The sequence below is a fragment of the Aspergillus tubingensis genome (assembly GCF_013340325.1).
Source record: "Aspergillus tubingensis WU-2223L DNA, scaffold_1, whole genome shotgun sequence".
In the NCBI taxonomy this organism is placed as follows: domain Eukaryota; kingdom Fungi; phylum Ascomycota; class Eurotiomycetes; order Eurotiales; family Aspergillaceae; genus Aspergillus; species Aspergillus tubingensis.
The window spans coordinates 971,097-993,805 of NW_023336275.1; the positions used below are offsets into that span (position 1 = coordinate 971,097).

The 22,709-nt window shown below is 50.4% G+C and overlaps 8 protein-coding genes across 8 annotated transcripts; 5 read left to right on the forward strand and 3 right to left on the reverse strand.

The window, feature by feature from the left end:
* Positions 1-2,759: 2,759 nt before the first annotated feature.
* AtWU_00328 (putative protein kinase) lies at positions 2,760-5,576 on the forward strand (the record flags this gene model as incomplete). Its single annotated transcript, XM_035495444.1, has 4 exons — positions 2,760-2,811; positions 2,882-3,180; positions 3,352-4,729; positions 4,792-5,576. The coding sequence occupies 4 exons, from the start codon at positions 2,760-2,762 to the stop codon at positions 5,574-5,576; spliced, it is 2,514 nt and encodes an 837-aa protein (XP_035351337.1).
* An 865-nt stretch (positions 5,577-6,441) lies between these two features.
* Positions 6,442-7,496, forward strand: AtWU_00329 (putative mitochondrial carrier protein (Pet8); the record flags this gene model as incomplete). Its single annotated transcript, XM_035495445.1, has 2 exons — positions 6,442-6,501; positions 6,579-7,496. The coding sequence occupies 2 exons, from the start codon at positions 6,442-6,444 to the stop codon at positions 7,494-7,496; spliced, it is 978 nt and encodes a 325-aa protein (XP_035351338.1).
* A 153-nt stretch (positions 7,497-7,649) lies between these two features.
* Positions 7,650-8,321, reverse strand: AtWU_00330 (cupin domain-containing protein; the record flags this gene model as incomplete). Its single annotated transcript, XM_035495446.1, has 2 exons — positions 7,650-7,787; positions 7,845-8,321. The coding sequence occupies 2 exons, from the start codon at positions 8,319-8,321 to the stop codon at positions 7,650-7,652; spliced, it is 615 nt and encodes a 204-aa protein (XP_035351339.1).
* An 852-nt stretch (positions 8,322-9,173) lies between these two features.
* AtWU_00331 (WD repeat protein) lies at positions 9,174-12,755 on the forward strand (the record flags this gene model as incomplete). The annotated part of the gene is made up of 8 exons (XM_035495447.1): positions 9,174-9,210; positions 9,361-9,439; positions 9,554-10,790; positions 10,838-11,048; positions 11,101-12,095; positions 12,143-12,228; positions 12,274-12,445; positions 12,495-12,755. The coding sequence occupies 8 exons, from the start codon at positions 9,174-9,176 to the stop codon at positions 12,753-12,755; spliced, it is 3,078 nt and encodes a 1,025-aa protein (XP_035351340.1).
* A 532-nt stretch (positions 12,756-13,287) lies between these two features.
* AtWU_00332 (nucleoside 2-deoxyribosyltransferase domain-containing protein) lies at positions 13,288-14,124 on the forward strand (the record flags this gene model as incomplete). Its single annotated transcript, XM_035495448.1, has 1 exon — positions 13,288-14,124. One exon carries the CDS (start codon positions 13,288-13,290, stop codon positions 14,122-14,124), a length of 837 nt encoding a protein of 278 aa, XP_035351341.1.
* A 3,442-nt stretch (positions 14,125-17,566) lies between these two features.
* On the reverse strand, positions 17,567-18,616 carry AtWU_00333 (NmrA-like family protein; the record flags this gene model as incomplete). The annotated part of the gene is made up of 3 exons (XM_035495449.1): positions 17,567-18,173; positions 18,224-18,456; positions 18,512-18,616. The coding sequence occupies 3 exons, from the start codon at positions 18,614-18,616 to the stop codon at positions 17,567-17,569; spliced, it is 945 nt and encodes a 314-aa protein (XP_035351342.1).
* Positions 18,617-19,129: 513 nt separating this feature from the next.
* Positions 19,130-19,937, forward strand: AtWU_00334 (kinetochore Sim4 complex subunit FTA2; the record flags this gene model as incomplete). Its single annotated transcript, XM_035495450.1, has 2 exons — positions 19,130-19,381; positions 19,449-19,937. 2 exons carry the CDS (start codon positions 19,130-19,132, stop codon positions 19,935-19,937), a joined length of 741 nt encoding a protein of 246 aa, XP_035351343.1.
* A 378-nt stretch (positions 19,938-20,315) lies between these two features.
* Positions 20,316-21,995, reverse strand: AtWU_00335 (uncharacterized protein; the record flags this gene model as incomplete). Its single annotated transcript, XM_035495451.1, has 2 exons — positions 20,316-21,750; positions 21,856-21,995. 2 exons carry the CDS (start codon positions 21,993-21,995, stop codon positions 20,316-20,318), a joined length of 1,575 nt encoding a protein of 524 aa, XP_035351344.1.
* Between the last annotated feature and the right edge of the window lie 714 nt (positions 21,996-22,709).

Sequence of the window (22,709 nt, forward strand, 5' to 3'; positions counted from 1 at the left end):
TGCTTGGCAGGCCTGAAAGCTGTTTCTCCGCTCGAATCCTCAGCAGTGCTCTTCTTGGCCTCACAACTCAGTAATTTAGTCGACGGACGGCAGAGGTTGACAATAGCAGCAAGCCAGGAAGCAAGTAGGTAATGGCCTGAGATGATGATTCCATAATCTGCAGATGTGATGTGATGGGGCTACCCCACATTCTATACGTGCTTCTGGAAGTGTACCAGAACATCCTTGACAAGGGGCAGGTGGCGACTATCTTGAAAAAGTAAGTAGCTGGCCAGATTGGGAAATGGCGATATACACTCCTGGCTGAAACTAGCGTTCATCAGAAAATAAATTAGTTGGGAGCCTTCAGCAGCCTGATTATACTTGCAGTGGATAGCCAGCCTTTTACTTGGATGTATGATAGTGCTTGTGAGGCGGCTGTTTCTCCATTGTTGACTCATTATACCCCAGCCGCGCTACACTACTATAAGTAGTAGAGAGACCCAGCCGTCATTATTCATTATTATCTCCATCGAAACGGAAACTTTCCAGATCGGGCTGGGTTTACCGTCCACTGGATACTTAAAGCGGAATGAGACGCCCCACAGAAGCACTAAACCCAGAACAGCATGGTGACGCTATCCGAACCAGGGCGCGGGTTACCTACCTGAACAGACAGATGAGGTGCTAGTTATCAAATAGTAAGGTTATAGTCCAGTAGGAATTGGGTTAAATCGGCGAGAACATTGAGCGGATAATTTCACGCGTCTCCGATCCCGAAGGCTCCGATGATTGACAGGAGGTGTGTGAGAGAGTTGTCCATGGACAAGGGCAGGCAGCTGACGGACGGACAGATGATCAAAGGGTGGCCGATTCATCAGCTGAGTGGACCGTGGGTTCGCCCTCACTCCAATCTGCATGCATTAAACCCACGCCAGATGAGATCCAGAAGAATCTAGCGGGGTAAGCGACCAGCCCATCCATGCCTGTGGGCTGTGCGGATCGGGGAATCTGGAGGGTCGTCGTCCAATACTGTTCGCGGATGACAAACTGTCCGGCTAGACGGCACCGGCAGCTGCTGTTCCTCCTCTTCTCGGTGCCAACTGACCTCCGGAGCAGATAGGATAGATGGATAGATAGATAGTGGAATGAATGAATGGATGAATGGATGATGGCAAAAGCCCGTATGCAAGCCATATAACATAACTAACCAATTACTGAATCACTAATCATCGGCTTATGACGGGCGGCCGTTCGGACAACTGGCGCAGACGTTACCGGTATTTACATGCCTGCCTGCCTGCCTTACCCGTAACGGCCGTGCCTTTGATGTCATGGCAGCCGTTCTCCGGGTCTACTTGTTTGTTCTCCATCTGTAGATGGTAGACCACGTCTGGGGGGTAATGACTCCTACTTTATGTACGCTACTCCGTTATGATTCATGATCCACACCCATCCCACATCCTCGGTTAGACAGATGCTTGCTTCAACTTCAATGTAAGAGGTGGGTAATTCCCGCACCATTACAGTCACCAGCTGCCTTTTTCCACATCTTTTGTTCCCCTCCTCTCCGCGGATTTCCGATTGAGAGAGTAGTCAAGATCCAATCTTTGGAGCACGGGGGGAACGCTTCGCTCCGACCGACCGCCAAGTTAACACGGTACAGACTGCATGTAACTTTGTGTGGGATACATTTGTTCCTTTGGGTTGGGATTTGCAATTATAATGATGATGATGATGATGATGCTTCTTCTTTTCTGTCCAGCCCTTCTGTTTTCTATTTTAGGCCGGGTGACCAGCTGGGTAATCTAGACCTGGGCATCCATCCCTTCCTGGGAGAAAATGGGCGTGTGGAGGAGGCTTCTAGAACGGGGGCTAAAGGGATCGAGTGGTAACGTGTAGATGGGTTTATACAACTCACCTAACCTCGTTTCAAATGCAAACATTCAATGAGGTGCAAGTATTTGAGTTGGTGGAAAGTTCAGTAAATGTGGTGGTGGTGACCGTAATTAAGAAAGAAATTATAATTAATCCACCGCCCTAAAAGAGAATTGTATTTTTCTCCCCGTCCATCCCGCCGCTATTGCCGCCGCCGTCGATTTGGCTGGTGGCTCCCAAAATCCCCCCCCAAGACCGCCGCCGCACCTGCTTTGCTTTTTTGCTTTTTGACTTTCTTGTTCAGTTCGAGTTCCAAGTCTTCCCTGCCCCGGTGGAACCTCTCCGGTCTGCCTTCTCCCCTCTACTTGTGTACTAGTCAGTAACTAGACTAGAACGAACTGCCTGACTAGTCTAGCTCCTGCTCTTGCTCCTCCTCCTCCGTCCCTCACTATTATCTCCCTCAACTCACTCTCCCTCTCCATCCTCGTCGTCGCTCCTCCTCGTTTCTTCACGACTGTCGGTCTCTCTCCCCTCCTCTTGACTCACCAACGCAGCCGTTCTTGGATGGGGCGAATCTCTCCCCGCCCCTCAGCATCCTCCCGCCCGTCCAAGTTCCTGCCCTGCGTCGACGTGAATTCGAACCACTACTTATCTCCCTCCCGCACCCCGTTTCTCGACGAAAGATTTGTTCCGTCTCGCATACTGAAACCTCCGTGCTCTCCCACTCTTGTCCCACGAACTGTCCTGAATCATCTCCTCCCCCCAAGCGACGTCGCTATTATATAGAGTATTACCGCTCTCCTTATTACTCTGCAGCCGTTGTTTCCCCATTACTGTTGAGTTCATTTTCCCGGTATCTTCCGTGGAGGGGCATGTGTCCCACCCTGTGGTCTTGACCAAGTATGACGTCTGAAGCGACGGATTTTGCCCAAGCCAACGCCAACATGAACTCCGGTAAGCACCACCCTTCCACAACAACCAATTCAGACTCTTCCCACTGACTCGGCAACTTCTCAACTTTTAGCTGCTGAAACTACCCAATCTCCTGACCAGATGACCCCTGGACAGGCGACCGAGTTTGCCGACAATGACTATAAGTTCAAGTCGCAACCCAGCCAGGTCCGGTTCTCGACCATAACGGAGGAAATCGAACCTTCGGATTCCTCGGTCCCTCCCCAAGTACCGCCGGCCGATGACACGATGAAGGATCAGAAGCAAGAGGAGGAACTGCGGTCCCTGGCTGCCAGCCTACAAAAATCACAGTTGCAGGAGACGCGGTTGCGACAGTTCTCATATGACCCGATTTCTCTTCCATCTTCTAGGGTATGTACCCCATCTGTTTACTCACAATGGCCCTGTACGCTATCCAGCATCGACGGTGGCGTGGAAGATCATGCCGCCTCCTCCGGGACAGTCGGCTCCTCGCATGGCCCTGCATGATCTTCCAGATCTTCCAGATCTGAACAGAAACTGACTGCTGCATCCCCCTTACAGGTTGCGTCGCGAGAGTCAAGCGACCGCAGTGGTCGCGAAGCCAATGGATCAGGACTGCCCTCTCCCCGAGACTCCCCGACGGTGTCCGCTATGCAGTCACCCCCGCTTACACCAGCTGCTACTCACTCACGGGAAGCCAAGTCTACTGATACCTCGTCAACATCAAACACTACGGACAAAGGAGCCCCGGGGCAGTCCGCTGCCATGACCCCCACTACTTCTCCACCGACAAGCGCGACTCTAAAGAACAAAGCCTCCCAGAGTGCCCCCTCTTCACGACCTTCTTCAACCGACCAACTGTCGAAACAGAATAACGTCGCGCAAACATCGTCCCATCCGCTAAATTCCCCGAAACATAGGGCGCAGTTCTTCGTTGGCCCTGCGGCTGATGGAGGTGCACAGGATGAAAGCCCTCCGATGACTCCGAGGGTTGAAAGCTATACCCCTCCCGGTGCGATTACACCCGTCGGAGAGCCCAATGATCCATATGCTCGCAGCAAACGGCCCCCACCACCAAAGAACCTCGCGCAACTGGACCAACGCTTTATCTTCAATGGCAGAGATGCGAAACGTCGCACCAACACCTCCTCGTCGTTCACCCGCCCTATGTCTCCTCGGTCCGCCAGTGCAAGTGATCTTAGGTCCACCGAAAAGCGCAGCGGCTTTTTTGGCAGCAAAAAAGAGGTCAAGCAGCAGGAACCGGAAAGCAAGCCCCACGGCCACATGTCCGAGCTAAAGCGCTTTTTCAAACGGAACCACCACAAGCATAAGCGTGCTGATTCTCCCTCATCTATACCCTTCAAAAAGTCGAGCCGGTCTTCGGGCAAGAATGGCCCTTTCCACACATCGGATAGTGTTCCGTTCGCTGACGACCATGGGCTCAACTCAAAGTACGGGAAGCTAGGCAAGGTTTTGGGTTCAGGAGCAGGTGGATCTGTTAGGTTGCTCAAGCGTAACAGCGACGGCGTGACCTTCGCTGTCAAGCAGTTTCGTGATCGCCATTCTTGGGAGAGCATGAAGGAGTATTCGAAGAAGGTGACTGCGGAATTTTGCATCGGCTCGACCCTTCATCACGGCAATATCATCGAGACACTGGACATCATCCAAGAAGGCAGCCATTGGTACGAGGTGATGGAGTATGCTCCGTTCGATTTGTTCGCCATTGTCATGACAGGAAAGATGGTGAAAGATGAGATTGCCTGCGCTTTTAAGCAGATACTCAGCGGGGTGGCCTACTTGCACGGAATGGGTTTGGCCCATCGGGATCTGAAATTGGACAATGTGGTCGTCAATGAACATGGCATCATGAAGCTTATCGACTTTGGGAGTGCGGTGGTTTTCCGGTACCCCTTTGAGAATGATATTGTTCCTGCTTCTGGTAAGTCGCGCCTCGCTGATCGATATGGGTGAGTTGGGCTTTCACCTTCTAACGCGTGGCAGGCATCGTCGGCTCTGATCCCTATTTGGCTCCGGAGGTGTACGATGAAAAGAAATACGATCCACGCCCCACGGACGTCTGGTCTCTGGCCATCATCTTCTGCTGCATGACCTTGCGCCGATTTCCCTGGAAGCAGCCCCGTGTCAGCGACAACTCTTACCGACTCTTCGTCTCCCCGCCCACTCCCGGCACACCAGTTCCTGATACAGACCCCAAACGTCACCGAGTCGTTAAATCGTCTCCTGACCTCCAATCGGCGGCTCACGAACAAAAGCCCCCGCAGGTTGTTGACCCCAAGAAGGGGCCCATCGATCAACCCGTGCAGGCTAATGGACGTCAGGAGCCCCCGAAGAGTACTGCTCAGACCGGGCCTACCGCTGGAGAAGAGAACCGTCCTCCGGAGAGTCCACAGGAACGTACACCTACCAACAAGACCGCGGTAGAGGACAAGAACGGCCCTACTCACAAGCCCACCCGCACCACAAGCAAAGAAGCCCCCCCTCTTCCCGCTTCATCCCAGCCTTCCGGCCAACGCCAGGAAGTAATCAAGGGTCCCTGGAGACTTTTGCGACTTCTGCCACGCGAGAGCCGGTATATCGTCGGGCGCATGTTGAAGGTGGGCGTCAATGAACGCGCAACCCTCGATGACGTCCTAACCGACGAATGGGTTCGCAACATCAAGGCATGCCAGCAGGAGCTTTCTGGTGAGGTCATCCGGGCCCCTGGCCATACCCATGTCCTGGAACCACCATCGGCCAGTGTTCCCGTTCCCAGCAAGGCCAAGTGATCTACTTCCTCCACTAGGTGTATGCGCTAGTGTTGGATCTCCGTCCCCGTTTCTATGTCTTATCATGTCTTATAATTCCCCTGAACCGATTCATCCTACATCTTTCTTCCCATTCTCGTTTGGCACTTTTCTCTCTACCTGATTCCCTACGGCCATGATGTTGGTCCGTTTCTGGGCGGGCTGTCATCATGATCTGGCTTGTTACTTTCTCGACGGTGGGATTCCAACTCAGCCAAATATACACCTGGAATCCACAGTAATCACCTCCCTTGTCCACTGTTTTGTTTATTTTCTCACCGCGCTTGTGCTGTTGGAAAGAGGATGTGGGTTTCCTATGCTTCTGGTGTTTTCTCATTCGATCTAGGCGTTGAGGTCACTGTGTTGTGGAGCGGGGCTGCTCAGGCAAATCACTCTCCCCTATAGAGGGTCGGCTGCTAGATTTTCTCCCTGTGAAATGCTGTTTCGCATGTTCCTTGCTGCGATTTCGTTCGCTTTGGTGCTTTTGGCTTCCGCATCTGCCTCGGGAGGGTTTTATCGTTTGCGCATCTGTCATGCCTCGGAGCCTTGTTTTTTCACCCAAATTGTCCTTTCACTGTAACCATGGAGAACAACTACTTTAGTAGATACTATAAATAAACGAGTGACTGTATACGTGCTCAATTTGACGTTTCATTTCGCTCCTTGTAGTTTCGTAGCAGCTGTAACACCTCGGAAGCAGTTGACGTAAGGCAGGAGATGCGGAGATTGCGGAGTTTAGACCGGGGCGATAATCGGAGCCCATCAAAGGCTTCTTCCCACGCGACCGGCTCAACAGATCCTGGACTTCATCTTCCACCACCCTTCCACCCACCAACTCTATCTGATCATGGCTCAACCAGGTGAACCGGAGCCATTGGTCTCCTCTTTATGGACGCGATCCCTAATTGTACGTCCTCCTCCTTCTCCCCTCTCCGCACAGCCATCCTCCAGCCAACCAAACTAACCAACCACTCACTCACTCAGTCCGGAGCCATCGCCGGCCTCACAGTTGACTGCTCCCTTTACCCCCTCGACACGATCAAAACCCGCCTCCAAAAAGCGCGCACACAAGGCCCTTCCACAACATCCGCCGCCGCATCCAGCCTCTCCCTCCGCCAAACCATCCGCGGCATTTACGCCGGTCTTCCCTCCGTGCTCTTCGGCTCCGCCCCGTCCGCCGCATCCTTCTTCATCGTCTACGATGGCGTGAAACGATACCTCCTCCCGTCCCCCTCCTCCGGCGTCAAAGATACCCCCTCCCGCTCCCACATCGTCCTCACGCACTCCCTCGCCTCCTCAATGGGCGAAATCGCTGCCTGCGCCGTCCGCGTCCCCACCGAAGTCGTGAAACAGCGCGCCCAAGCCGGTCTCTTCGGCGGCTCGAGTCTCCTCGCCTTCAAAGATATTCTCGCCCTCCGGAATGCCCCCAATGGTGGGGTGGGCCAGGTCCTCGGCGAGTTGTATCGTGGTGCTGGGATTACGATTGCGAGGGAGATTCCGTTCACTGTGTTGCAGTTTACTATGTGGGAGAGTTTGAAGGAGGGGTATGCGAAGAAGGTCGGTGGTGGTAGTGGCGATGGGGTTGTGCCTGCGTCGACGAGTGCTATGTTTGGGAGTGTTGCCGGAGCTATTTCGGCGGGTTTGACCACCCCGTTGGATGTTGTTAAGACTAGGGTTATGCTTGCGAGACGCGGTGGGGATGGTGAGAGGGTTAGGGTGAGGGATGTCGTTAGGGAGGTTTATAAGGAGGGTCTTGGGGCGTTTTGGAGGGGGATTGGGCCGAGGGTTGCGTGGATTGGGATTGGTGGGGCGGTGTTTTTGGGGAGTTATCAGTGGGCGTGGAATACGTTGGAGGGGAAGAGGGAGGGGGAGAGGGAGAGGTTGGAGAGGGAGGTGGTTTGATGGGTGGTGAGTCCTGTATATAATTTTGTGGTGGGTGTTGGTGGTCTGTATACTAATTAGGTTATGGTTGTTGGGGATGGTGGTGGTATACTTATAGACTAGATGGATGGGATTGGTTCTATAGAATGTTTATGGTTTGATTGATGATAGCATTTAGCTTTGGTTTTTCTCTATGGAGTTCTCTCTCAACATCCACGCCATATCTTCTACTTGTTCTGGAGTGAGGAGCTCCTTCATCTCCTGCAATGACAAGAAGTCATGATCCTCCATCGCGAACCCGGGCTCAACTGTCTACACCCAGCGTCAACTACCTGCATTTAGGATATTGTGTTATTGAAAAGAACCTACCTCAGTAATTAACAACCCCCTCTCCTCCCCATCGTCATCCTCATGTTCCTTCTCAGGCAACAAATAGCTCCCCTTCCACTTGCCACCCTCCACCACCCACTCCACCTTCTCCCCTCTTTCCACGTCGTGTCCCACCACAAACTGCTCTACCGTCGCCTTTCCCCCTTTCCGCTCATCCGCGTGAATCACCACATATCGCCCCCGTCCACGATGTAGTGTATGCACGGTTCGACTCTTGTTCCGGTGGAACGCGCCGAGCGGCGACCCCGGCGTCAGCAAGTAGTGGATGCAGGTACTGGCGGAGCGGGTGGCCGTGCCGTTGGCTATGGGGATTTCTTGTGGATGGCGGAAGGTCTCCTGGTAGTAGCCGCCTTCAGGATGTGGCTGGAGGTCGAGAGATTGGATAGTCCGGGTGGCAGAGGGGGATTCTTTGGTGGGTTGGGAGGAAGGGGGGAATGGTGGGTGGGTTCTGGTCATGGTTTAGATGGTGTAGTATTGTGATGGAGGTGGTTTCTTTGTTCAAAGTGCTGGAGACTGTTGGATGTAAGCTGTGAGGTGGTATTCAGTGGAGTTAGTATGCCTTTTGTTAGTAAACGGAGTTGGGGCAGGGTATTTAAGTAGTATAGTGGATGAAAGGTGGATTGAGATGATATCAGAAAGGAAGAGAATTGTCCTTGGCTATTGCCGCATCAAGTAGTTGATTGATTCAGGGCATTAAGTGAAGGTTTAAGTTGTCTAGATGGCCATTTGACCTCTCTTGTATAGTTCAGGTTCTGTGATATCATGGTGGAGATTAGTGCCGGTAACTGGGAACTCAAATCCGACTCTCAGCATGGTGAGAACAGAAGAGGGTAAATAGGAATAGCCTGTAGAATCCACATCGTATTTGAATGGCTGCTCATCAGTAGATCAAAGTGAAGATCAAAAGCAGGAGGGGGGAGAGAAGAAGGTGGAAGACGAGCAGATCCCCGAGGGAAGCCGGGGCTCGTGCCTCCCGCCAGAAAGGGAAGGAACGAAGTGAGCCCATCGTCAGTAACATCTCCCATTTCCATCCCCCATCCGCCATCCTTCCAGGCAACAAACTTCCCTCTTCTCCTCCTCCTCCTTCTCCCCGTCCTGCTCGCCCTCCTTTTCTGCTCTCTGTCGGTTTTTATTCATTCCTTATTGTGCTCTCTTCCCCTTCGGGCCTGTTTCCACTCCCTACCAGTCGGGGAATGTTCCCCTCCCCTCTGTCTCTGCGTGCCTGAGCGATCGTCGCTTCTGCCTCCGCATCGTCCCTTGCACCTCCGCATTTCCTCTTCCACTGCATTTTCTCTCCCCGCCCACTGCATGGCCCGAAAGTCAAGCCACCAGAGGGTCACTTATGGTATGTCTATTGTCTGAAGTCGGTCTGCTGGGATTTACTGCCATCTACTCCTTGGTTACACCACGGCTGCGTTCCGCGCTTATCTGATCCTCCCACTTATGCGCCAAAGTGGACTCGAGACTGACATTCAATCTCTTCTCTCCCCTCTAGTCCTCCCTCTGCCTGATGCCCCTGGTGGGCATAGACTAGGCGTCAATGGTCTGACTGTCGATACGGACAATTCCATCCTGTGAGCCTTCCCCGTCCTCTTGCGCCAGTTGGTCCTCCGCAAACCCGGCTGTGATAAACTCCGCCCGTTCCCGAGTCAAAGCCACGCCAGTTCTAACTCCACATTCTTGCAAAGGTATTCCGCTGGTCGCGATGGTGTTGTATGCTCGTGGGACCTCAACCGCCCCCTCTCCGGCGCATCGGCGTCGAAATCCGGTTCGACAACCTTCAGAAACCAAGTCCAGGCTCACAGCCATTGGATCAACGACATTGTCTTGACTAAGAACAACTCGGCGCTCGTTTCCGCATCGTCCGATACCACTGTGCGATTATGGCGACCGCACTCGGAAATCACGGAGGTGCCGCATCCCATCGGCAAACATGCCGACTACGTGAAAGCCTTGGCAACCCCCGGAAATCACTCCTCATGGGTGGCATCAGGCGGCCTGGATCACAAGCTCTATCTATGGGATTTGAATGGCGGCGGTGAGGTCCTTGGCATCGATGCGTGCGGGGAGGATCGGACGGCAAAGGGTTCGGTCTATGCACTAGGCGCTGTATCGTCCGTCCTGGCCAGTGGTGGACCGGAAAGCGTGGTCAGAGTGTGGGATCCGAAATCCGGAAAATTGATCACGAAGTTCGTGGGCCATACCGACAATATTCGAGATATCCTCATTAATCAAGATGGCGATACCATTATGACCGCGTCCTCCGACCAGACGGTCAAGGTTTGGTCGCTGACAGCAGGAAGATGCATGCACACCTTGACAATGCACAACGACAGTGTCTGGTCGCTTTATTCGAATCATCCTCAGCTGTCGGTGTTCTATTCGAGTGATCGATCCGGCTTGGTTGCCAAGACGGACACGAGGCACTCTGCGGATATCGAGCAAGGTGTCTGCGTTGCAGCGCTGCAGGAGCACGAGGGCGTTATCAACGTTGTAGCTGCCGGAGACTATATCTGGACAGCAACACCGAAGTCTAGTATCAATCGGTGGAGGGATATTGATACCACAGCCGAGATAGAAGCCCCAGCTTCAGGGGAACGAAAGTCCAGCGCTGAAAAGGATGCGACTAAAGGAATGCCCAAGAAGATACCATACGAATCGGTTCTCTTACTATCAAACACATCTACGTTCCCTAATTCGAGAGTTCCTCACGACGCGGCCCCAGGCGGCGCATCACATGCACAGGGCCAAGCTTCCGGCTCAGACATGGAGGATGAACTGGGATTGACCCTGCCCGTTCAGTCCTTGCCAGAGGAGACTATCGAAGGACAGCACGGATTGATCAAACACTTCATGTTAAATGACCGCAAACGGACTTTGACCCAAGATTCTGCGGGTGAGGTTGTCTTATGGGATCTTCTCAAGGTATGCTATGATCTTGGTCGGGACCGAACAAATGCTGATAGCTACAGTGTAAACCCATTCAATCCTTTGGCAAGCGGCATATGGATGATGTGGCCTCTGAGATTAACACCACGGAGAGTATTGCTCACTGGTGCACGATCGACATCCGCACCGGAAGGTTATCAGTGATTCTGGAGCCAGGGCGCTGCTTTGACGCGGAGATATACGCCGACGAAACAGACATAGAAGATAGTTCGCAGTTCCGCGATGACCAGAGAAGTATGACAACAACTCTATAGTTGCTGCGTGATCGAGTGCTGATGACGAGCAGTCAACCTAGGCAAATGGATATTGCGCTGGCTCTTTGCACCACTGGTCGATGAGCACGTTCGGCGCGATGCCCAGTATCGTGCCATGGCAGTTGCAAGAGCGGAGGAAATGGCCAAACTGACCACAACGAGTGCCTCTGCGCCAATGGATATACCGTCAGCAGATGGTTCAAGGCGGCCGTTAGGTCTGCAGACTCCTATAGATGCCTCATTCTCAACCTTCCGGTCCGGATACGACACTCTTGGTAGCCCTACGACGCCCGGCTTCGGTATCGGCTACGCAACAAGTCCGGGGACGTTAGGGTCACCCGTGCTACCACCACATAGCTACAACAACAATAGCTACTTTGGAACATCTATCGGCGAGACTTCGGACTTTCTGTCATCACAGCAAAACCCCGACCTAACTCGAACGTCTTTCTCGGACCGGTCGAGCGATTACTTTTCCTCCTCATCCAAGCCCCCGGGTCTGACTCCGCTAGACACAGAGAAGGCGCCAGGGACACCCGGAGAGCCGACGCCAACTGCTCTGCCTCAATCACCGGTCGAGCCTGACAAAGAGGAACGAAAGCGGGGAGGATCTATATTTGGGAAGAAATTTCGGATGGATTTCCCCAAGCGAATGGGCCGGTCCTCGTCGGAAGCCAAACCCCAGATCCAAGAAGAAAAGATTGAAGAATCGGACAAGTCGTCTGTCAAGGAAGAGAAGGTTTTTGAAACTAATCTGGGTGGCTTCATCGAGCGAACCCGGCACGAGTACGAGGAATGGCTGTCTGCCAACCCGGGGCAGGAGTTGGTGTCTGCCTTTGCTCCTAGTCCTGACAACGAGACACCCGAACTGCAGATACCTCCTCGCACGGCTGTATTCATCCAAGAGGAATCTGGCGACACGGCAGTGGCTTCGGACTTGTACAGGGGTACTGTGGCAGGCATTAGTCAGGAGATTGACAAGTTGGAGAAGTCCATCCCGTTATGGCTTGCGGACTTGCTGCTCAAGGTATGAATGCCCCTCCTTTGAATATGGTATCCAGCTAATATAGGTAGAATCAAATGCCATTGAAAGAGCCAGTGAAGATTGCGTTTACGCTGAAACCTTACGACGATCTTCTGCCGCCTGTGGTCAAGCCAGAGTATGTACAGTGTACCCGTGGAAGAGCTGTGACTAATCAGGACAGGCCGGCTACGAGCGCAAACGCGAACAACAATCGGCTCAACGCCAATCGCATGCTTCGAGCCAAGAAGATCCTTGCATATGTTGCAGAACGGATCGACCCACCTAATCCCGATGAGCCGCAAGAGGATGCGATGAAGCCGGAAGAGTATCTGGAGTTGTATTGCCAGAAGATGGTATGTAGCTTTAGTGTCCATGTACAAGTGTAAATGCTAACCAAAACAGCTGATCCCGCCAAACATGACTCTTGCGACAATTCGGGCACACATCTGGCGCTCGTCTGGGGATATGCTACTGTATTACAAAGCGAACGGAAAGAAGGAGATCAAAACCACTCCCGACGGAGAGAGCAACCACCTTGAGGGTGGCTCTCATCGATTCCTTGATCCCGCAAGCGCCGGCGGAGAAGCTGGAAGCGTGCCCCCAGGGAGCATCCACTCGCTGACAGCCTCAGGGTCGGGTGCTGCCTCGATCAGCAATACCTGATGCGTGTGGTATTAATTCTCTGTGTATATTGGTGTTGGCATACCGAGTGTATGGCTGTACATAAGCAATAACAAGTTAGCGTAAATCAACCAGTTCTACGGATATGTTGAATGAATGCATGCATGCACATCAGACTATACTAAGAGGTGGGAGTGACATCTGCATGAACCGATCTTCATGCATGACCACGGGTTCGGAGACTATTTCGGTTATCTACAGTGTTAACGGAGCTCTCACGTGCTGCCACGGGTCTAGATAATATTCATTCAATGGGGGAGGAGGTTCGAGAGAAGAACGGAAAACAAATTATAGTACTATCATTTCCTTTTATCTTCAAGATCATTGATTGGTAAATCTACAGGAGACTTCCAATGTAACAGGATTATCATGCAATCTCTAACCCCACTGGAAAATATATAAAGGCACCATCACATCCTGATATGGCTACCAACAGTAATAGTGTACTATCTCCCCCTCATCCCCGCTTCTCTTCACAACTAACCCACATACCAACTTAACTACTAGCAACATCATGTCCAAATCATCATCTCGATTCACCCCCTCCTTTCGCCTCCACAAACAACGAACATCTAATAGTACCTCCCCTTCAACCCAACCCACCCCAGAAACAATATCCGATCCCGATCCCCAACCCCAACCGCAGACCCAGACCCAAATCATGAACCCCAACATCAACCTCACCATCGAAACCATCCACGCCCCCTCTACCACCCCGCCCAAACCAACCAGCATCACAATCTTCCTCGCCGGCAGCACTCCCCCTTCACCCACAACCACTAGCAAAGACTCATCCAATCCAATCCGCATCTCCTCCTTCTCCTCCTCTTCCTCCCGACGAGACCACCACCAACAACCACCCCCAACATGGCGCGATACCTTCTCCACCCACCTAGCCCACTACTTCCTCCCAAAGCCACAGCCACAAACACACCCAGACAACACCAACACCAACACCAATACTACCCCCCAAACCATCCACCTAACAATCCTCGACCCCTTCCGTCCAGACTGGGACAGTTCGTGGCGCGAAGACCCATCTTTCCCGCCGTTCAAGGAACAGGTCTCGTGGGAGATGGAGCAGCGGGAACGGGCTGATATCGTGCTTTTTCACTTTGATCCTGCGAGTATGGCGCCGATCAGTTTGTTGGAGTTGGGGTTATGTATGCGGGAGCCTGGCAAGGTGGTGGTTGTTTGTCCCAGGGGGTATTGGAAGAGTGGGAATGTGAGGTTGGTTTGTGAGAGGTTTGGGGTGCAGGTGGTGGAGGGGTTGGAGGAGGGGGTGGGGGTTGTGGGGGAGTTTGTTGAGAGAATTAGGGTTGGGAAGGAGAGGGAGAGGGAGGGTTGTTGATTGCTGGTTGTTGGATGGTGATGGGGGGAGTTTGGGTAAGAATTCGTGGATTGGTTGTTCATGGTTTAGGGGCTCTGTTTGGGTATTGGGGGACTATTATAGATGATACTACATGATAAATTCTGGTCTTGGTCAATGGAATTGCTGTGTCATAGCCCGATATATTATATAAGTCTATACAGTTTGGGAGTAGATTATGTAGCTGAGCGAGGCAGTAGTAAGTATAATGTCTCTACAGCAGACAACCAGACCATGGCTAGAAAGCGGCAACACAATTAGCATTAAGTAGGGGATAAGTTGCTGTTTAGTTCAAACTTTCAATTCTGATTGCCATGCACTGGAGAATGAAATGTAGAACACTGATAATAAAAGATGCTGGAGATACCGAAAACCACATGAAGATCTTTCTGCATGTCATTCGCGCAGTATTTGCTTCAAGATATCTTGTTTTCTCTTTTCTAGGATATGACCATAGAACAAACACTCTCCTCTGTTGTAGATGATGAAATGAACATCATCATAACTATATATAACCCATTGTACACCACAATTCAACGGAAGAAACCGTTTGGGCTAAGTAGTGCAAGGAATGAGCAACACGCTGGGAATGAAATCCACATATGCTGCTTGTTTTGGATTGCGCACCCGACCCTCAACATATCTTGTGATAGGGATGCTAGGAAGCAGCGGATCTGTATAAAGTCTAGTTTGAGAGGTGTGCTAGCCTGATCAAGCATCTTGATCTGTCTGTGTCGGAATTATACTTCTTATCGAGATTCACGAGAGGTAGAATTGATAGAAGAACCGCCAAGTCAGAAGGACTAAGAGGCCTTTCATGAGTATGACTCCCTTGACAGGAAAGGCGTTTTGACCGAGCCGCTGAAGGAGTATCCTTCTATCTGGAGGAGGTGAGGCTTTTCTTTGTTTTGCATTAACCACCTGAAGCGTATTTGCACAGGAAAAGGCAGATGCTATTATCTGTAACGGGCAGGAGGAATGGTTAGCTCACGAGCTATCTTCCAGTTCGAAATTCGTAATCTCCAGGGAAAGCCCTATATTACTCATGTCACATGGACGTTCTTGGTACTACTCCAGCGCAAACCCCCGCCGATTCGAGTCTGGCATATCAACATGGCAGCGAACCCTCGCGTATTCCACTTTCCCCATTCCTAGCCAAAGGAGACTACTACTACCTGATCTTCCCTTTCAGGTCTAATCTTCTCTCTGTCTATCCAGTCAGAAACTAACACCCCATGTATGATAAACGCATAGCTGAGGGTTCAGCAAGGACCGAAATAGTCTCTGTCTTGATATGCACAGCCGCACTGTGAGCCCCCACGTGATGTTCTATCCCTTTGCAGGTGATGGTTGAGTTTGGATTGAGAACAACATTGGCAATCGTTGGATAGGGGAGAGGTAGCAATATAAGAGACCAGAAAGAATGGGTAAGGGTGGTAGCCATAATAGGGGAGGGGTAGATGTAACTGTGAGAGGATATGGTGACAGTACTGATGGATGTGGTAGTGGTAGTAGTGATGGTTGATAGTAGTATTGATAGACCAAGAGACACCATGACCTGATGGATGGTAATTTTCTCTTGGTCTTCTTGGTAGTATTCTCTTCAATCGTGATAGAAGCAGTTGTGCTAACAGTATAGATGGCAGCAATAGTAGTCATGGCAGTCACCGGCGCACGAGCACGGAGTGTATGCCGGTACAGACTCATCGATACAAATATGCTTTATGTAGGTCCACATCTCAGTCAAACGTGCAGAGTTCTGCGGGATCACCACATTCTCGTTATCTACTCCTGATTCCGAGAAGACGGGGACACCCACGAAGTCCTGCGACATGGATGATAGAGCAATGTTAATCAATCCTATGGTTCAACTAGGGAGATGATGCACGATGAACCTCCTGGGGAGTACAGGGATCCTCAGATGAGGCCGGAATCATACAAAACCCGCCCAGGACAAGGTATATCCTTGAGCTGCGCGTTGCCTCTAACTGGCTTGTCGGAATCACCGTAGCAGTACAATGGCTTGCTGGCCTGTTTTTCTATTACCAAGAATCAGAGATTCTGTTCGGGCAGTCAGGCATCAGTGTGTGGATATTTTTCGAAGCAGCCATGGGGTAATTTGTATCTGTTTCTCTAGAGATTCTATTTTCTGGTCCTTTCTGAGTGAACCCCTTGTGTTCGACGGTGTCATGTCTTCATGGTGCCGGGAGGTGTACCAGTATGAAATGCTTGCGAATTAGTAGGAGCATTCAGCATCACACCAACGATTATGCGCTATATCCGTGCTCGTTTACTTGGCGCGGTACTGGAGCGTGTTTCCTTGTATGCTGCTCGACGGCCACGCCACATGTTGTTTCAGGAACGTCACATATCTTGTAATATATATAATTCTTTCAGACCAGACCTTCGGAGAACCCCACCTGAACAAATGGAATCTCTCTTTATATATTCAGCAAACGCATAGAAGGCACAGTGGGCGAGACTGAGCGTCGCTGATTAAGAACGGTCGCATCCGTTGTCTCTGAAACCAAGGACGAGCACCCACATGGGCTAGTGTAGACGCTGTTAAACCCTAGATTGACCATATCACTTGTCCTATAATTATCAATGGATTCGTGATTAATGAGTATGTATCGTCGCATCTGTGACTTTGGAGACGTAGAAGCGATAGTATATAGACTTGTTTATATCTGATGACTGATAGTGCATGTGGAAGAGGCACTGTTGGTCATATCTTTTTGATCATGAAGGAGGAACGCCAGTCATGCGTGGTCGCTGCAATATCAGCACATGGTTTTGGTCTTGGGGCTTTCATCTTCATATTTTCTGCCAAAGCTGTTGCAATTGGGGGCAGAGATTGACTATTGTGTCCCACAGAACTTCTACCTCTACATGACCCCCATGCTGTTGGTTTCATGAGCGCCAAAAGCCCATGGGGGTTCTCCCAGGGTCTTTACCTGTATATAGATGGCTTGTTTGATGACAATGCTGAAGAGGATGATAGCTGAGGGAAACGGCAGTCCTTTATATAAGGTGGTTGCTCGTTGAAAGGCTTCCAAGTTGTGTAGGGAGCTTCCGATAATATGGAGAAGAGATCAAAAGGCAGAGACAGCGGGATTCTCCGGAAGTGCATCTAGAAACACGCAGAATGGAATTCTCCGTTGTGGTTAGGATTTTGTGGAAGTCTGTAAACATACTGCTTAACACATAGTGTACTAGGTGTCTGTATCCATCTGAAACAATCTTCGTGCTTCTATTCGGCTCTCTGAAATACCAAGTTCATCCCATCAAGTCTGCGTTCAAGATTGTGAGACACTGCAGCCAATGTTCAGGACCATTAGTAGTAGCCCCAGCCAAGCCCTACCAAGCCTATGAGATTTTGGTATTCCAGGAGGAATTGTGGTGCAATAATCCATCGCTATCATCACTTGACGTCAGTCCTCAGATATTGTTCCATCATCTGCCTAGCAGTTAAAGGCTTAATTTCGGGGAACACTTCATTCAAACTCCCCTCCCTAGCAATCTGCGCCTGGCCCGTAACCATCCAGGTCTCAACGATAGCCAAGAACCACTGAAGTCTGTCTTTGGGAAACTTGTTGTACGAGTTCACATGACCAGGTAGCTCCGTGATTTGCGATGTCTTGAGCTTATCGATATCATCATGGACAACTTCAAATTTCACCCCCTTTACCTCTTCGGCAAGCTTCAACAACTCATTGAATGTCATTTCGTCACCGACAATGCGAAACTCCCGCGGCCACTCTTCGAGGTCCAAGGCAGCAACAATAAAGCGCGCAATATCAAAAGTGTACGTAAAAGTGACTGGCATGTTGCCATCCCCTGGAATGGCTGCCATATTGTTCTCCACATCAAGCACCAGCACACTGTGGGGATGGTACGACTTCAGTGTTGGCGGTGCGATGTATTCCAGAAAGGTGCCATTATAGACAGGCGCCCATTCGAGATTACTATTTTCAAGGGCCCTGAAAGAGGCAAAGTAGTGTTCGAGAGGCGGAAGGATAGAGACGTCTCTGCGCAAGTTAGAGGTCATTAGGGTATGAACAGAAAGTTTGAACCTCACTCTTCTGGATAAGGAATTGCGAAAGAGCTAGGAATAAATCTCTTTGTTACTGAAGACGCTTTAGCAGCTTTGATGAGATTTAGTTGCGACTCTGCGAGAGAGGTAGCGTTGATGCCAAAGGCGCAGATGATCGTGTGGATACTGTGATCTTCCAGGAATAACTTGAGCGAATTGATATCTTCATAGTTGACTTGGAATGTCGGGGCAGGTAGCTGGTCATCTTTACTGGGATCCTAGGAAGAATCAGCTGATTTGTAGTACACAGCGCAGTAAGCCAGGCTGACTTACTCTTCGTGTGAGGGCGAATGGCCGATGGCGGGTCTGGGAAGCCATCACCTCCAGGAGGGTACGCCCGACAGCACCTGTCGCGCCCGCAATAGCAACATTGACCATCCTGAGACGAATATGCCAAGAACTCGATGCCAAATTATTGTGACTGCGATCTGTTCAGTAATGTGGAAGGGCACAGAGCCCTTTAATATACTTGTGTTTGGCGAAACAATGACGGAGTTAACAACCGGAGATAGGGCTGAGATGACAGCTGGACCAGCTTGGCCGACTAGTCGCAAAATTGTCGGCCCACATCATTCCCTAAATTGCAGAACCAAATGATTCCCTCTAGTCTATTCGATGACAGGACTTAGAGTGTGAAGCAGTATGATTTTGAAATCGAGTAGGGGGATGTTCGTGGACACATGCATCACGTGATTCAAAGCAAGGAATGCCACACACTTGACAATGAAATATCTTGCGCTTTACTTGTTTGGGCGCTGTGTCCTTTGTGTCAGCCACTTTATGTGACCTCCTCCTTACGGGCATCGTCCCTGATTGACGGCCTAATGTGATGCTTCTCTTATCAACTAATCGCAGTATCCTTCTAATGCCACTGCTGAGATCTTTCTCAAGATGGAAAATCATAAACAAGCACAACCGTATGAACTCTTAGTTGACCTATTCCTGTCAGAAGAGATTTTGGACGTCACAACCACCCGCGACTCCTCCATCATCAACATTAAGGAGGTAGTGAGACAAAGTCCCAGGTTAAAACGATTTGCTGGGCATGCAGATGACTTTGTTAAGCCTGTATTCATCGACAATGGTCAGCAAGGGTTTGTTTTCCGGTTTGAACACAACAAGCGAGATCTCTGCTTGAAGTTGGTAGGTTCCCTATCCAATGGAACATACTCAAACTAAGAATCATTGTTATGACTAAATGTACGTACAGTTCTATGACTACCAAGCACCCTACACTGTCCAAGAAAGAACCTTGGCCTTCATCTGCCCGTTTGCATGTGAAGCACGTGCCTTTGCGCGTCTATGTGATTTGCACGAAAATGGTCACTGGGCAGTGCAGTGTCATGGGTGGATGTATCTGACTGATTCCCAACTCCAGCAGCTTCGAAGAGTAAGTGGAAGAGAAAGGCATGGCCCAAGCTGGAATAACGCCCGCTGGGCGATTGTCAAAGACTTCATTCCTGAGGAGCCACTAAGCCGACAAGATGAAGGGTTCCAGCAAATCCTTTCCAATTTTGTCATTCCAAGGCGCGGTCAAATCATGCCCCAGGATGTCAAGAAAGAAAACTATAAAGTTAAATTAATCGTAGATCTGGGGTCTACTTTCACCTTTCCATTTTATCCGTCCTATGCAAGCCTGTACGAGTTCAATGCCATCTACAAAAGCCTAGATGAATATGGATTACCTTATTGGGATTAAGCTTGTCAAGTTCCTCAAAATCGGCACAAAAACATAGAATAAATCGATGCTGCATTCAATAACATGCAATGAATACCAATTTCCTAGCATACGCAATAAAGCGAGGACATGGAATTCCCAGAAAAATAAGATTGTAAGCAGTCCCATAAAAGCCCCACCAGCTATGTTTTACGAGCATGATAAATAATAGAGCGACAATAGACGCCTTAATTATTCTGTCAACCTCGACAAACACTAGAAGCTATTAAGATAGCGCTGACAACTATGCAGGCCCATTCACCTAGCTGAACAAGACTTCAAATCCCTTATTACTACCTCTCTCCTTCCACTTTTTGCATTCATCCTCACTTGACAAGAGCTACATTATCTTCTATCTACCTATCCATCGTAGCTGGAGTTTGGCATCTCCCAGGACCCAGAAGATGAGCTGGACTTGGGCATGGGTTCGGGCTCGGGCACGGGCTCAGGTTCAAATTCTTGAGGAGGAGGACACTCATCAGTTGGGATAGGTGATCCGAAATCGTTACCCGGGATGATTAAAGATGATAATTCCTGATTGTTCTTTTTCTTCTTCTTATCCTTCTTCTTCTTGGAAGAGGTCGACGGCCAGTTGTCCCAATCATCCTCAAATGCGGGTTCTGAAGCAGGAGGTTCACATTCCGGAAGAGGGAGTTCGAAATCTTTCCTGGGGATAGGATATCCCATTTTTATCAAATTTTTCTCCCGTTTCTTCCTCTCTTTGTATCCGAGTCCGTCCCAGTCCGAATAGAGAGGGTGAAAGGGTATTCCAGGAGCTATAAATTCAGGCTCAGGAGTAGGCTCTGCTTGCTCTGGCTCCGGTTCTGGAGTTGAAGGTTGTCTTGGCTCTTCTTCAATGGGTTCTAATAGTGGCTCATGATCACATGCATGGTCACACGGAAGCTCAGGCTCAAGCTCAGGCTCAAGCTCAGGCTCAGGCTCAGGCTCAGGCTCAGGCTCAGGCTCAGGCTCAGGCTCAGGCTCAGGCTCAGGCTCAGGCTCAGGCTCAGGCTCAGGCTCAGGCTCAGGCTCAGGCTCAGGCTCAGGCTCATACGCAGGCATAGGCTCATACGCAGGCTCAGGCTCACAAGCAGGCTCAGGCTCACAGTCAGACTCAATTATCGGATCAGGTACAGGCTCATGATCTCCCCTCAAATTGCCCAAGCTCTTCATCCTGTCTCGCTCCCTTTCGTAGAGTGCCAAGACCTCATCAACAACGAAATTATCGAAGCTTCCACTATTTCCAACTCCATAGTCCCTAATGATTTGACGCAGCTTTCCATCCGTGTTTATAAATGCCACATCCAACTGGTCTCGAACAAAATCCTCAAGCCACGTGCGTCCATAATGTTCATCGAGAAGGCTGCTGTACACACATCTTATGGCACGTAGAATATCGTCTATTGACAATCTCTCGGCAAATCGGGCCATAAAGTGCTGCGCCATGCTTAGTAGCCCTGGGATCTCGTACCGAACGGCAGCCTGATATACATAGGCTGCACGCTGGAACTCTTCTCTATCACGAGTGTTGAGCGTTGTGGGGATGTCATCCGCCGACTGAGGGATGTTGAGTGGCGTCTTGAGTGTCTCATACTGTCCAGTGTACAAGTAATGAATGAAGGTATGGGCACTTTGCGGCTCAATGTACAGCTGGTGATGATGACGCTCACTGCCCCAGCATTGGTGCATAACCTCCGGTTCGAATTGCAAAGTTTTATATGGTCGGAGGTACTGTTGTGGAATCCTGTAGTAGTTGTTGTTGAGCATGAATGTGATGATGGGAGTCGTATAAGGACTATATTTCAATCTTAGCAACGGCTCAATAGCACTGAAGGTATGGGCCTAATAGACCATGAAGAGAAGGTACGATAATGGAAAGGGAGAGAGGGATGGTCCTTACCATTCATCTACCTGGGTATACTCTTCGAGCTCTGGAATAACTAGGTCCGTGGGTTGCTCAGGCAAGTCATCCTCAACAGGGGCAATGACTGTGTTGGATATCCCCTTCTTCTTCTTCTTTTTATCATGACCTCTAGCCATGGTGATGGTCGTGTCGGGAATTTTGTCCACAAGCAACGGTGGTGGTGTCTTAAAGTCTGAGTGGACACCTTTATATCTGGGATCCCAGGCGGTAATAAACAGCGCCAAAATCCAGGTGCTATGGCGGGGATGAATCCAGCCCCTAGACGCAACGGACACGTCATACTCTATCGCTGTATGCAAGGCTACGATACTCGAGACATTTTGGGGTGTGTTGGCACGCAAAATTGTTGCGGGGTTCTATCCTGCTGGAACGAGGCAGCCTGTAAGAGCGGCAGCATGGCATACATATTTGGCTCAAGAGCCATGCATGGAGCTGCGAGACGCCAGCTGATACTATTGCCTACAGTAGCACCCTGTGAGCTATACAACGAAATTGTTGGTGGTGTTGTACTTCCATTTTAGGATAGCTGGAATAGATTCAGCCTTGCGCGCTTTCTGCCGGTGGTGTATTGCATGACAGAGTCTCAAGGGACTCCAGAGAATACTCTCAGAAGCTGAGAGCCTATCAATATGAGTGACTAGCAAATAACCAGGCGCTTAGGTGGAATACATGAAGCATAGCATCTAGGTGCCACCATGATAGCTGTTGGACGGCTCAGCACTAACCGAAAAGAACCCCGGTCATGTTGTCCGATATCTGTTGGATCTGCTAAGGACGCAAGCTCGCTGGAAATATTTCTGGCTGTGGTAGCCAACGTACTGATGCCGTTA